The following is a 16,260-nucleotide window of genomic DNA, read 5'->3' on the forward strand; positions in this document are numbered from 1 at the left end:
CAGGGAATATCATGTTAGAGCTGAGGCCACTGGGCGAATTTTATTCAAGTCATCCAGGGACACCGTTTTCCGTCTCACACTTCTGAGGCAGTAGTGTGAGGTATATTCAAGGTCAAAAGGTAACTCTATACTGATCACATGCTCGCTGGGCACTTGTGTGGCTTACATTTAAGGTCAGTATGGAACCTCATAACCACCCAAGCAACTTGGGCAATACAATTGACGGGAAAACGAAGGGCATCCTTTCCCATCCTCCTATCTCTTACCGAGCGCGGTGGCGCTGTGGTTAGCACACTGGACTCGCATTCGGGAGGACGACGGTTCAATCCCGTCTTCAGCCATCCTGATTTAGGTTTTCCGTGATTTCCTTAAATCGTTTCAGGCAAATGCCGGGATGGTTCCTTTGAAAGGGCACGGCCGATTTCCTTCCCAATCCTTCCCTAACCCGAGCTTGCGCTCCGTCTCTAGTGACCTCGTTGTCGACGCGACGTTAAACACCAACCACCACCTATCTCTTCTCAGCCAACGGGAACACATTAAAATTGTAGGAACCCCCATCCCCTCATCCTTTATAACTAGAGCACACGCTTGGGTCTCTTCATTCTAGTCCTGTACACCATATGGTGAGGATCAGGTTTGTTGTAAACAGATTATGATTGACAATTTTTTCTCTTTATTTCTGTTGTACTCAATTGTGAAAGGATTAGGAAATAATGCCAATGATATAACAAATTAATATTTCAATACATTTCTCATGAATTTATTTAGAAATATAATGTACAATAATTCAGTTTGTAATGATTTACATAAATTACTAATACTTGCTTTAGTTATAATAAACTGCAAAGCAAATTTTTGCAATAAACTACTTTCTACAAAGTTAAGTTTTTATTTCTTTCTTTCTGAGCATTTCTACATACAATATATCGAAAGTAGAGACTAGACGCAGTAGATGAAAAAACCCGCTACCACCCCCACCCCCCCATACACACGACCACTGTTTATCAAACAACCACTGTTTACAAATACACACATATCTGTGCACTAAGTCACTCGCAAATGAAGTGTGGCTATGAGAGGGTTCCAATCCTATCCACAAAGATAAATCGTTGCCATCTCGCGACAACTCACCTTTCACCTGTCGTGCAATACTACTTGGCATACAATATGCAGAGCGGCACCAATGCCATTCAAAGTCACATGCTGTGAGAGCCCTCTGTTTGCTGTTTACATCAGAGTGCAATGGGTGATTATAGTAAGTTCCATCTCCAAACTGAGACATAGCTAGAGATTTCTGTAGCGTTGAATATGTTTCTGCTTATTCCCCAACATTGTCATTAACTTGAGAATGAAATGATTGCATGGAACTAGGCGCTCTGGACGCAGTGGCAAGTCACTGTGCCCATCATGAAGATTTGTGGGAAATGCCAGTTCTGCACCGAAGACATATTACACACCAGAATCAGCATCCACATCATAGATCTTTTCTCGAATTTTTCGCTTTCCGTTTTGGACATTCACTGGAACTCTCCAAACGGCAGAGATTGTTATATGGCGTGCCTGTAGAGATTGTTTACATGCAGGCAAAGGATGTAACTCAAATTGTCTGATGACCTGTTCTCCTCATTGCTTATTCACGGGTTATTCGCCTTTGGATATTTGTGTACACACGTCAACATCAGCCAACACTTTAATACAGACACATGGTGTTAACACTGTGTCCCATTAGAGCCCTGGTACAGTGTAACACAAGGCAGGATTCAGAGAGTATTTTCCCTGGCGTAGTTTGTGACAACTGTATATCACCTGTCATGTTCAATTTAACATATCTCCCAAAATCAGAACTCCTGTCAGACGTACACTGTATGCCCATAGTCAGCATTTGTCATGGCAGTATATGTGAGTTTACTGCAGAACGTGGTTATGACAGCTAACATGGTTCTGTGGAGTCACTCCTTCACATCCAGGTATTCATATGGAAAGACCCCTTTCTTTGTCAAAAGCTGAAACTTTGCACCATCAGTATATGAAGCTATGGTGATATGCATATCCTGACCCATCGTCTCACCAAGGTCCCTGAAGAGACAAGTGCATGAAATGTAGTGAATGCAGGAAACAGAGTATTTTTTTCTTTTTTTGGCCTGATCCGCTGGCAAAATAAAATTTATGTTTCAACGGTGTTAGAGATTACACTGGCATTATTATCATTCAAGTCGCAATCACCCTAGTGCTCAACAAGAAACTGAGTATCATACCCACTTAAATCATGGAATAAGATGGGCATGTGATGTGGTAACTGATATTTCAAGCTGTATGTTTTGTGGTCTCTATGTGGAGTTTCTGCTTTATGTTTTTCGAACTCTGAGAGCAGCGATCTCAAATGACTATCCCCAATGTACGATTTGAATTTGTTGTTTGAATCTGTTGAGGTTGGAGTCATAGAAGCATGTATCTTGACATGTTGCTACATATGGTATGTACCACTTAATGAAGGTAGTATGAGAGGTATTGGGGCCATCCTCATAATGCACCACAGGAGTTAGGGGGCGCTCAGAGTCTGTATATATCACGAAGGGACATTACTCATGGTGTGGGTGTTCTTAAAGAATCTTTTATCCTTTGTAGGCAGTTCCACAGATTCTGATTCAATGTGGGCCATGTTTTTGATCCACACTGTCCTTTAAGATGAAGTTCTTGGGGTTTGTTCACTGTACTTTGGAAAATGTAAATGTATCTCTCATAATCAGTTCGGTTGGTTAGCCTTCTCAAGCACAGTTGTATTCTTCGACATACGCACCACAACACATACACTCAGTTTCTTCTTGTGTGGGTCCACCACCTTAATACGACTGTGTGATTGTATAGCGTATTTTGAAGCCCTTTGCCGGCCGGAGTGACTGAGTGGTTCTAGGCGCTACAGTCTGGAACCGCGCGACCCCTGCGGTCGCAGGTTCGAATCCTGCCTCGGGCATGGATGTGTGTGATGTCCTTAGGTTAGTTAGGTTTAAGCAGTTCTAAATTATAGGGGACTGATGACCTCAGAAGTTAAGTCCCATGGTGCTCAGAGCCATTTGAACCATTTATTGAAGCCCTTTATCATGAACGTCAATAGATCTCATTTTAGTCTTACGACGCTTAGTTCAGTTACACTCCCCAATAAATTGTGGCAGAATGTCTAGCCTTTTGTATGAAACTCTAAGATTAAATTGCATCTACACACCATTTTTATCGTTCTGTTCTGATGTTACGCAATACTCCTTTTCATGTGGGATAACATTGAGTAGTAGTTTATTCCGCACTGTTCCGTTACCGACTTGAAATGCCTCTTGTTGAATTCGTGCCTATGGTCGGTTTTAGTTTGTCATGACACTAATTCATCTTAGCCTTTCTTGAAACTTCGAAATATTCATTCGTTTGAGCTGTTTTCCCTTCAGCAACTGATGTGTGTAGTGTAAGTCATTCTATGATTTCATTCAGGTCATCTGGATTTTTCATGTGGAAGCTCTTAGAGCTTTTTAATAAAATAAATTTTATTAACATTCAGTATCTCTTGTCTTCGCATCTATATATTTCTTTCTCAACGTAGATCCCCAGGCACTGAACACATTTTTCCCGACAAGAGATAAGTTTCGTGATACCGTCGGTTCAGTATGTTTGACACTGGTGACAGAGCCACAACCTCACCTCTGCCTGCACAGTTTCATCACTATTGAAGTTAAGTCCTCGAAGGTGTTCAAGTTTTGTAAACATGTGAAAACTGGATGGGGCTAAGTCAGAACTTTACAGAGGATGATCGATGACAGTGAACTCAAAGTGTCCGATTGTTACAGCTGACAACATTTATGTGGGCGCATTGTCAAACTGAAGGAGAGGGTGCTCAATGTGTAGAGATACACTTCGAATTTGTGCATTCAGTTTCTCACACACTGAAATAGTTATGTTACACACCACTGTGTGCCACAGTCCTCTTGCACCTAAGGACTGCAACTTGCATCAGCGAAATGGGAAAGTCGACTGAGTAATACGTATGACAAGAATATCTCTGTCAACATAGAAGAAAGACTAAAAGCTTTGGATCATTACTTTTCAGCACACCATCACGTGCACTTCAGAGGTAATGCATTCAGTATTTTCATGGTGAATGTCAATTTCTTCAGTTTTTCTAAGGGCACTAGTTAACGCTGGTCTAATAATAAAAATGTAATTTTCTACTGATTATGCTTTTAACTGCCCATTAGGGCGTTGTCTCACCTATACTCTTTAGTCGTACACAAGGTTTCAGATTATGATATTTCATCTGGCAAATATTTTTTGTGGTTCGACTTTTTTAGGACTCTAATAGTCCTGACCCACTAAAATGGGAGTCAACACCTTTTCTCCAATGTGTATTTGTGCTTCTTGAACTGTATGTTTTTGCAACATATACAATTAATCCCAGCAGACCCCGAATGTCTTTTTCTGGTTGGCTAATATTGTGATGGCTGATGAAATCAGTGGTTGTATATCCTTCTCCTTTCTTCTTCTCCTTCTTCTTCTTCCTACGCTTTCATCTTCCATGTGTGAGAAATGTTTAATACTTCCTGACAGTGGCTCAACGTTTCAAAGAGAGACTGTGGCGATCTATGTCAATCAGATTACTCCAGAATGTCTAGTGGAATCGGTGGGCATGGGTTTGCCACTGTAGTCGACATTACAGTGTTACATACTTGATGCTAATTAAATTCTTAAATGTCTTCTTCTGTGATGTAAGAGCTGTCTTTTGTTAAACACTCTAATTCTTCCAGTATCACTTATAGTGGGTCAACATTTCCAAAGCAAATATCTGCACTGACGCATTACATATTTGAAACCCTTCATCTGTGGCTAATATAACTTTGGCATCACTAAATCGTGACTATTCGAATAGAACTACCGGATACAACTCCTGGTCCAATATTATACTCAACTGAAATGTCTGCTGCTGCTGTTGTTTAAACTGTAACGAACGCTAAGCATCATAATTTCTGCATCAGGTGGTGTTGCTACTTTAGTGACTTCACCTCACCTGCAAGGAAACAAAGTAAATACGATTAGTTAATTATATATATTCCTATTAATCATCATTACCATCGCTGATACTTACACTGTCTTGCAGCAAGTAGTGTTGCTACAAGCCTCAACATCTTTATGCTTTGATGGTTCTCTAATGATTGGGTTGATCACTGCCAATGTGTATTATTTGTAGCAGAGGATGCCATTTAAATATGTTTATATTTCATATTTGCTTTTGGTATAAAAGATGAATATGTTGGGCTCTACTGGCAGCTTATTGTCAAAGTGAACGAGATTATGATCTTTGACGCTAAACGCAGGGTGACAGTACACATTGAGTGTATATTGCAAGTTATGACCACTGATGCTTCTGGCTGTACTTTGAATACTGGCATTAAGGGAGAACAGTGACTGCACAACTTTGGTGTATTCAACACATTGGGTTAGCCCAGACATTACAAAGATTCCTGCATATGTTATGATGCCTCAGCTGGCAGACTATGGTTTCCAACAAGAAGATCACAGGCCCGCCACCATTTTAGTCTGTTCCAGTGGCTGAGAGAGACAGTGGGAGGGAAGAGGATGACTATTTTCCTGCCAAATTTATTGCTCATGATATGTATATGGGGTATTAGTTTACTTACTGACCTTGGATAGAGCCCACACAAGTGCCCAGCGACCGCTCGTATCAGGTAATGTAATGACCTTGAAAACATCTCCTACAATAGCCTCAGGTACTTGTATGGGAAGGGGACTCTACTGGGTGACCTTGAATGAAACTTCTCCAATTACCTCAGCTGTAACATGATACCCCCTTTCAAAGTCAAGTGTAATCTGATACCAAAAGTACTTAACAGCAACCTTGGAACAAGATCGTTATCATGGCTCACACGTATACTGTGTAACTATTGACATCATCAAATTGTATTAGTTTATATAACTGTACATAATGTAGACAACAAAATAGGGAAGATTTGAGCACATGAACGTACATGTTACTTTTTACATACATTAGTAACTTGGTATACCTTGCCTGACAATTAAATCCAAAAGGTGTTGTGCCGATGTTCAGTTGTGTTTGAACGCTGCATTATGCAGTGATATACTAATACACCACATTGTGTATGTTTGGGTATCAAAAGTTACTTCCTCCAGTTCCAGTTTCTTGTATACACACAACACGTTGGCTGTACTGAATATCTTTAATATTGAGTACTTTAAGTCTAAGTGACATATTAGCCCTTTATCTTCAGACATGCATCATAACTTAATGCGCTGGAACCGGTCCTAATTCAGTAAAATCTATATGAAAAGATATTGTGGACAACAATACCACGGATTGTGAAAAATAAATTTCTCCTACTTTAATATAATATTAAAAAATTGAGACCACCTAATATCAAGCCACGATTTCTGTGTGCAGCGGCACTACCGAGGAAACAGCGATGTTACTGAGGACAACGATAAAACAGTTGGAATATACTGTTCAGATAACAAGCCCCTAAATGAACAAAGCTATTGGTAACCATATTGGTGATTTTTTAAGTATCCAGACACACGTCAATGAGAAAGTTTTTTGTGTTTTCATTGGTGAATTACACATCATAGAAAAGTATTTGCAATATTCTGCACTGACTATGTGCCAATCTGTTATATGTGGCTTCAGACACTGAATAACTCCAAAAACAGTATTGCCATGTGATGTTTAACAGTGTCATGCAGTTTGTATGTGGGGCAATAAGAATACTCAAAAACTGATTGTTGTAGAAATAAACCTTTCAGAGAATGAAGACCAGGAAAATGGTATAAACTATGTTCTGTCTGCTTAGAATACTGATTATTTACCTGTTATCAACAGGTAATTTATGTGTACACAAAACAAAACTTGAACTGGAGGACATCAATGTCAAAAAACTAAAATTGGAGTATATAGACAAAACAACTGCTGTAACGAAAGAATAGAAGGAGTAACTGAAAAAAGCCATTGTAGATAAACAAACAAGGTTAGCTAAAACACAATGTATGAAGAAATTTGGCTACAACAGGAGAATATAAGACATGGGAATTTACTGTAAATAGCAATGGAGATTGGTCACATCAGGATAACTACTTTTAATTGGTACTTATGTACCAAAGTTGTGAATTAAATTCTATACAGTAATTCTGAAAGAATCCACATCAGAAAGAATTGTTGACATACAACTAGGAAGATGCTGAATGCCTTAGCAATACTTTTATGTAGAATATAGGAGACAAAATTAAAAACCCTGAATGGCGTCGGCTAGAGGAAATGCAGGGAGAAACAGATCTGATTGATAAAGCTGTGGGGGCCTGATTCATAAAGCTGTAAAAGAGGTATTTTACATAAGAAAATTAGATATACATTAGGATTGAGAATATGCCTTGTCTGTATTTATCAAACTACTGGCTGGAGAAAGAAACAGAAGAGTCAGATGCAGATTGAAATTATAAGTTAATAATTAATGTGGATGTTATTAAAAATTCACTAGAAAATATAAAGAAGGAGTTGTTTTCTGTATGCAAATGTATATGTGTGCAAACTAAATTATTTTACAAGAATATGTTTCATATTCACTGCCCTGCCAGAAATCCTAAGAAATCTCCTATTTATGACGATCTATATGTATGTCTTTGAATGAAGGAAGTGGGTAGTTGGGTGACACTGTTAAGTACCCAAAACTATGTAACTTAAAGCCTAGTGCCCTGATTTGTAGCTATAGGAGAAGTCGGTCTGATAGTTGAATGGTCGGGCTTTTTTTCGGTAATAAATGATTGTAATTGTGTTATAAATAATAGTCATAAGACTGATGGGTAACAAAAGATTGTAATTAATACGTTTTTATGTGTGATAAGGTGCTACACCAAGTGGATGGATAGTAGAGAACAAGCTCTTTGTCAAAAAGAGAACATTGACCCAAGACTCTTAAGGAGGACTACTGTCTCAGAAAAAGGGACAGAACTGTGACCTTGAAAGAGGAGAACTGCCTCAGGACATTGAATCTTTGGGGAGATCTGGCAACATTGTAATCTTGACCTCTCACCTTTGTGAGATCTGTTAACAATGCAGAGTGAGCTGATACATCGTTGCCCCAAAACTTTGGGTAGTTCTGGCAACACTGCAATCTTGACCCATCACCTTTGTGAGATCTGTCAATAATGCAGAGTGAGCTGATATATCATTGCCCCACTAATGGTGGGTATGTAAATGATCAGAGTTGCAATCCTCTGTGATAGACGGACCACCTGCCACAGCAAAGTTTAACGTTGTCGTCAGGCCTGGCAGGTTATGGAAGGCGAGTGAACAGTGTCGTATGTTGAGTGATCCATGTCAGTTACGCGTACATGCCACGTACTCGTGTGAGAAAGGCCTGACAATTGTGAGTCTCCATTTGACCAGCTGATCGATTCATGCAATATACAGATTTGTGGGGCATTTGTATGTGGCAGTGGCGTGATGTAGAAACGTATGGAAACAGGGTGGTAGACATTCTCGTCAGTGACTGGCCATACCTCTCAGCCACAATGGACAATTGCCACATTGTGCACCAAGCACAATATATCCTGTTGACTTCTGTATCTGCAATCTTAGAACCAGTAATGGACTCTCTGCAACATTCTGTGTCATCCCACACCATTAGTTGGAGACTAACAGAAGCAGGACTGGGGACTTACCATTCTATCCATAGGCTGTTATTAACATCACAACACAAATGGCTTCGTTTGTGATGGTGACTTGACCAGAAAGCATGGACAGCTGATAAATGTTTTCTCATTGTGTTCAGTGGCGAATCGCGGTTTTGGACTACCCTGTATGATCATCATCAGCGAGTGTACTGGGTATCTGGGGAAAGGTCCCATTCTCCCAGTGTTCTGTAGAGACACAGTGATGTCACAGTGTGGCAAGCCATTCGGTATGACTACGGGTAACGGCTGATGGTGGTTTAATGAACTCTAGCGGCAGAACAGTGCATCGTAAGCATTGTGGGGACTCAAGTACTGGTTTTAACAAGACCGTTCACGGCCACGCGTCGTGCAAACATCCATGGACTGTCTGTCTGCTGTTGAGGGACTCCTGTAGATGTAGCTAGCAAGATCCATACCTCATATCTGTTCCCAATAGATCATGGATGGGACCATCTGCAACCCCTAGTGACAGTAAACAAGATATCAAGGACTATTTAAACAGTTATGGGCCAGCTTGCTTCAGGAGAGAATACAACCGAATCAATACATACATCCTGAAAGACGAGGTGTAGTGTCATACTTACAAGTGTGCTCATACAGCTAAGTTCTTATTAGTATCACTCGATTTTGGAACTATTGAAATAACTTCATCTAGATTCTCAATCCACGAAGTTTCATTTCATTTCCTTCTTCCTTTCTGGGTGCTTCACTTTTTTTTGTCAGGCAGACTCTATTTTGCCTCGTTCACTATATGTTTTAACTGGCCTCTTCTTGTTTTACAGTACCTTTCACTCCGTTCTGGGACCATGTACTCGATTTCTGGAAGATGAGAAATGAGCCGAATGTACTGTTCAACACATATGAAGAAATGAAGAAGGTAAGCACTACGAGTACCTTAAATAACAAATTTTAGCGTATGGGCGCATTCCACGCACCATCATTTAAATTCTGCAAGGGGGTGTGAATTCCACTGGGGTTGACAGTTATCAGCTAGGCAGGAAACCGAAAATTACCATGTGATATGTACCATTTAATCATAGTGGCATATGCTATTAATAATTAGAACCTGACGGCCACCATCGGTTTCTCATGTACGAGTACGGGATGAAAAGTAATGCCTACGAAATTAAAGCTTCCTGCCGACATACACATTTTTCCGGTTTGTTGATACCATCATTGTAGAATATTTCACATAGTTGGTGGAGCCACAATTTCACTTCCGATTGCACCCTTTTATCACTCAAAAAATGAAGCCCTCGAAGGTGTTTCTAAGTTTTGGAAACATAAAACTCGGATAGGGGCCAAGCAGCAAAGGTATGGTGGACAACCAATGACCATGAACCCAAGGAGTAAGACTGTTATAGATTTCGCTTTGCTTATGTGTGGTCTGTCATACAAAGGGAGAAGGATTTCAATTGGAAGCACATTTTCTTCACTTCGAAACTCGTTTACAGCACGTACTGACATATCTACGCTACACACGGCCAAGTTATATGCTATAATTCGGAACCCTCTAGTGGTAGAGAGTCGCAACTTGCGTCAGAGAAATGCGAAAGCTGAACGAGTAATACACATGTCATGTAATACCTCAGACGATGTTGAGAACAGAACACGAAATTTGGAGCCATTAGTTTTTAGTATGTACTCATAAGTTCTGTATGCAATATGCCCTTAACACAGTTACAGTGTCGTAGAATTTCCGAAAGCAAATGTTTTTCCTTTGCTGAAGAATAGTGTCTTTGGTAGTATTATCTTTGGGAGTGTTTTCTTTAGACTTGGGTTATTCCAATGGAGATAAAACGTAAATTGACCTTTTATTTTAGTAATAGCGATAAAAAATTAGAACAGCTCTTGTTTTCAGCAAGTATTATGTACATTGTTGAATGCCAGATATCTGGTAATTAACCATTACTTAGTGCTTCAACCTTTCAGGCATCTGGTCTAGAAATGTTTCCAGTTTTGGTCTTTGGTGTAGTGTAAGAGGGAGTCCAAGTTTTCATTGTTATGATCGTCCCTCTGAAGAGTGGGTTGAAGCAATTCTTCAAGCTAATCTGTCATGTGCAAATAACCTGTTTCTTAATGCAACGCATGTGCTGCGCGTTTTTTTTTCGTCCTCTAGTGGTGGCTATTGCATTATGGTTAGAGATTTTCAATGTCCGCCAGAAATGTATCTGCAGATATCACATTTTTTTGCATAACTTCATTTCTTCGTAGTTATGATAAAAACTTCGTAACTGCCACTCGTATATCATATTCATATATTAAATATGCACAAATCGCATAGAAACCTCCCACTTCTCTGTTATTGTTTTCTTGGGACTGCCGCATAATATTTTCCCATTTTGGATTGTTTATTACTATTTGTTTCATCATATCATCGAATTAATCAAAGCTCTGAAGAAAGGTGGCGTATGCTACATGTCTGATAATCGAGCAATATTACTTATGTTCTGTCGTTGTCTCGGTGTTTGGGCTTTGTGTTTCTGGGCTGAAGAAGCGACATCAGCACTGCATTTGCTTGAGAGAGTGTAAGGAGTCGCCTAAAACTGTACAAAGCCGTCACCCAAAGCCTCATTTCTCATGGTGAGGCATGCCAAATGTGGTTTTCACGTGGTTGGTGCATGCTCCGAAACGAACGGATACAGCGTACGGAACCTTCTCCTCGTCGTGATTTGCGACTGGCCGGCCGTTGTAGCCGAGCTGTTCTGGACGCTTCAGTCTGGTACCGAGCGATCGATACGGTCGCAAGTTTGAATCCTGCCTCTGGCATGGATGTGTGTAATGTCCTTAGGCTAGTTAGGATTAAGTAGTTCTAAGTTCCAGGGGACTTATGACCTCAGATTTTAAGTCCCTTAGTGCTCAGAGCCATTTCGACCATTTGTGACTGCGGGGCTCTCCAGTGGCAATTATCAGCTGTATCGGGCTCTCAAAATCCTCTCCGAGAAGCGATGCACATAAAATTTCTACGTTACCCGTAATAAAAAGTACTTTTGCTGTCGTGTTTAAGTGACAGCCATGTTGTTCCGTCTGTAGAACACACCAACCAAAACGTCACTATCCATTATTGTGGTACAAGGCAAAAAAGACTTATGAAAAGAAACTGTTCAAAAGCTTTTAAAAATTTTTATCTGGAGGTAAGAAAAAATAGATTAAACAAACATTTAGTTTGTTAGTTAAGTGTTTCCATGTTCCACAGATCACATGAACGATTATTTTATCAAAGTGATGTGGAATGAGTCCGTTTTTAGATTATGTATACCGTACATGATTAGTGTGAATATTAATTTTTTAATATTCCTCATGCAATTGCACATAAAAACTAGTTGTTTTTCAATTTACCAGTTATTAAAGAGAAACTGGTCCATTGAAGAGAAGGAGTTGTCAGGGAGAAATGATTTTAGGTTAATTAAAACTTGCATTGCTACTTAGCAGACATAATACAGTATTAAGTAAATGACCAAAAATGTTTCTTGTTCCTCACCGAATTCCTTTCTGAGTGACTGACAGCTTTAAGAATCGTAGTAAACCTCATTTTTTTCTCTGGTGTTGTAGGTGAGAATGTCACTATTCTTCAGAAATTGACAAATTTCATTAGCAAATATATATTATGATGATGCAGTTAAAGCGCCCAGCTCTTTGAAGAGATGCCTGCATGGCAACTGCAGGTGCACACCATACATTATCCTTACTGCTCGCTTTTGTTCAATCAATACTTTCTTTACAAGTGAGGAGCTAACTGAGAAAATTATTCCATAAGACATTACTGTGAGGAAATATGCAAAACATGTCAGGAGGTTGTTTTGTTTCATTCTGAGATAAACAACTATGCTAAGTGCAAAAGTAGCTAACATCCATACATACATTAATCCTTGTTCCATAGATCACGAACACGACATTTCATAATGATGTGGAATGTGTCACTATAACATAAGTTTTCTTTACACAAAATAATTGTATTTTTTACAGATACTACTTCATATCTAAAAATTCATCTATTGTGTAGGAGTTGTTATTCAGAAATTCTTTAAATTTGCTTTTAAACGTTGGTTGTCTAGCTGTCAGACTTTTAATGCAATTTGGTAAATGACCACAGATTTTTGTGGCAGCATAATTCACCACTTTCTGTGACAAAATGAGATTTGATCCAGAACAGTTAATATCATCCTTTCTTACAGTGATGTAGATATGCACATCATTGTCATTTTTGAATTGGGATCAATTATTAATAACAAATTTCATAAGTGAATATACATGTTGTGAAGAAATAGCCAATGAAATTCTAAAATTCAAATATGATATCGTAGGGCTACGGGAAATAAGATGGCAGGGGAATGGGCAGATAGAAAACCTGAGTACTCATTGGTATATAGTGGACCAGAAGAAAGAACAGGCCAACTTGGAACAGGGTTTATAATAAATAGGGAAGTTAGGGAAAGCATTCTAGAATTTGAACCCATAAATGAAAGGATGTGCAGACTCAAAGAGGTAAATTTAGGAATATATCAATAGTTAATGCACATGCACCAACAGAGGCAAAAGTGGATATAATTAATGAACAGTTGTTTAAGACTTGGAAAAAGTATGCTGTGCAGTACCAAAATATGACCTGATGCTAGTAATAGGAAATTTTAATGCAAAATAGGGAGGAATGAGCATCCATATGGAGTTTCTGGAAAATATTCATTACATGAAGAAAACAACGTGAATGGAGACTTACTATGCCAATTCGCAGCAAGCAATAATATGATTATTAAAAGTACCTGCTTTCCACACAAAAGGATCATCTGGGCACTTGGAAGTCTGCAGCCAATGGAGTAGTCAATCAGATTGACTATATTTCAGTGCTTGCACGCAACTTCACGTCAATTACGGTGTACAGAGCTGCAGAGGACCAAACTCTGATTTAGACCACTTTCTGATAAAATCAGTCTTGAGAAAGAAACTGTCACTAACAAACGGCAACAGAATGGGAAAGATGATGAAATGGAATACAGACAATCTGAACATCCCTGTTGAAGTAAAAAAGTACCAAGTAACACTAAGCAGAAAGTTGAGCAATGAAGAGACCACAGTAGGAGTAGATGAAAGGTGGAACAGGTTTGAAAAAGCCATTAAGGATGTAGCAGAAGAAATAATAGGCATAAGAACGAAGAACCCAGGAATGGTTTGATGAAGATTGCAGGTCAGCCATAGAGGGAAAGAACAGGGCAAGAACAAAAGTGCTACAGAGAGAAACCAGAAATAATGTGGAACAATAGAGAGAATTAAGGAGAAGAGCTAACAGGCTGCAAGAGAAAGAAAAGAGCGTGGAATAAGAAGAAATTTCGAGAACTAGAAGAACTAAAGGAACAGAGTGAAATACCAAAGTTCTATCATGCCATAGGCAAAGTGAAGAATAGGTTCCAACCAAAAACAATGGCCTGTTCCTGTAAGGATGGGAAAATGATAAGGAAGGAAGAACAGATAATGGGAAGATAGGCAGAGTATTTCAAAGATACACTAAGCACCAGCCTAGAAGATGAAGAGACAGCCACACAGGAGGGAAGAGTGGAGCTGGAAGTAGACAATGAAACCAATGAGGCGAGAAAACCAACACTACAAGATGTTTTCCAGGCTGTGCACAAGTCAAAAAACAATCTAGCCCCTGGGGAAGACGGCATAATTGCTGAATTAATAAAAACTGGTGGCGACGCTGTAGTACAGGAACTGCACACATTAATATCAGATAAATGGGAAACAGAAATCATGCCATATCATTGGAAAATTGGAATAATACTACCCATTTATAAGAAAGGGGACAGAACAGTATGTGAAAACTACAGAGGTATAACACTCCTAAGTACAGCTTATAAGATCTTCACAAGTACATTAATCGAAAGGATACAAAAGAGTGCAGAAAGCATACTAGGGGAATATCAGTGTGGCTTTCGACCAGACAGAGGAACAACTAATCAAATATTTGTGATAAGACAAATGATGGAAAAGTTCTATGAATATGATATAGATCTGCATTTCCTATTCATCGACTTCTAACAAGCTTTTGACAGCATAGATTGGCAAGAACTATACAGAGTACTGAAAGAAGTTGGTATATGTGCTAAATTAATAAGACTAATCAGAATGACAATGACAGAGACAAGAGCAAAAGTAAAGGTTCTTAGCAGAACAAGTGAAAGCTTTGACATTAATAAAGGTTTGAAGCAAGGGGATAGTCTCTCCACTGTCCTATTCAATATAGCCCTGCATAGGGCAGTAAATAAAATCAACAAAAGAGGCACCATATTTATGAAAACTAGCACGATATGTGCATATGCTGATGACATTGTTATAGTAGGAAGAAATACCAATAAACTTCTAGAAACATACCGGGCAATGGAAACAGAAGCCTTAAAAATTGGGCTCATAGTAAATGAAAACAAAACAAAATATGTGGTAATGTCAAAATCTGAGGCCAGAAGAACTCCTAAAAACCTAAACATCAATGGGAAATGCTTCAATGGAGTGTCGTCGTTTAACTACTTTTGAGCCCTAATAACAAATGATAACAGTATTGGAAAGGCTATAATGGAAAGAATACAAGCAGGAAACAGAGCTTACTCTGCAAATCTGCAACTTTTCAAAAATAGTCTTGTCACAAGAAAATCTAATCTGCTAATATGTAATTCCCTAGTCCGCCCAGTTATCACATACAGCTCAGAGATATTGACTTTTACAGAACACGATAAAAATGCACTATGAACCATCGAGCGGAAAATACTGCGCAAAATCTATGGGACAATAAGGGAGGAAGAAGTCTGGAGAATACCCTACAATGCCGAATTATAAGAGTTAATACAAGGCAGGGACATAGTAAAATTTATGAAATCGCAGCGAATGCGATGGCTAAGACACGTAGGGAGAATGGCAGAGGATAGAATTCCAAAGAAAATGATGAATGGTATGATCCATTCAGTTAGTCGAAAAGGGAGACTTAGAAGAAGGTGGATCGACGAGGTAACAATGGATATCACCAGTATGGGAGTCTGGGGGTGTAAAAGAACAGCAAATAACCGAGAAGTGTGGAGTACGATTATCTAAAAATTAAGCTTAAGATCGTGTATGTGCGATACATACCTTACGTGTTTTGAAAGGAAATAAAAGATAGAACTTTTCGCATTTTGTTTGTTAAGTATGATTCTAACCAGCTACACATAAAGACAGTAATTGTATAAAACTTAAGTTTTTCTAAGATTTTAATCTACACAATCTAACACCTTGGAAAGATAACAAAAATTTCCAAATGGCCATAATTTATTATTTAAGGCTTGCAATATTTTGTGGGTGAATGTCTAAATATCGTCCTCAGTTAAATAACTCTTGTGGGATCCAAACTGTGTTACACTAAATAAAATGTTTCTACTTAAAAATGCGACTACTCTGGAGTACATTACTTTTTCCAATATTTAGGAAAAGATATATCAGTAAGAAAATTGGAAGATAAATATTTAAATCTTTCTAGTCACCTTTCTAGTATAGATGTTTAAC

At 38.9% G+C, this 16,260-nt stretch overlaps 1 protein-coding gene across 1 annotated transcript in view; it reads left to right on the top strand.

Annotated features, from left to right (window-relative positions):
* Positions 1 to 16,260, top strand: part of LOC126278515 (luciferin sulfotransferase-like) — a 77,546-nt gene that overhangs the window by 47,627 nt on the left and 13,659 nt on the right. The window contains exon 6 of the mRNA XM_049978680.1: positions 9,519 to 9,613. Coding sequence (XP_049834637.1) covers positions 9,519 to 9,613 — 95 coding nt within the window. The remainder of the gene's footprint in view (positions 1 to 9,518; positions 9,614 to 16,260) is intronic.

The sequence above is a fragment of the Schistocerca gregaria genome, chromosome 6 (genome assembly GCF_023897955.1).
Source record: "Schistocerca gregaria isolate iqSchGreg1 chromosome 6, iqSchGreg1.2, whole genome shotgun sequence".
NCBI classification, from domain to species: domain Eukaryota; kingdom Metazoa; phylum Arthropoda; class Insecta; order Orthoptera; family Acrididae; genus Schistocerca; species Schistocerca gregaria.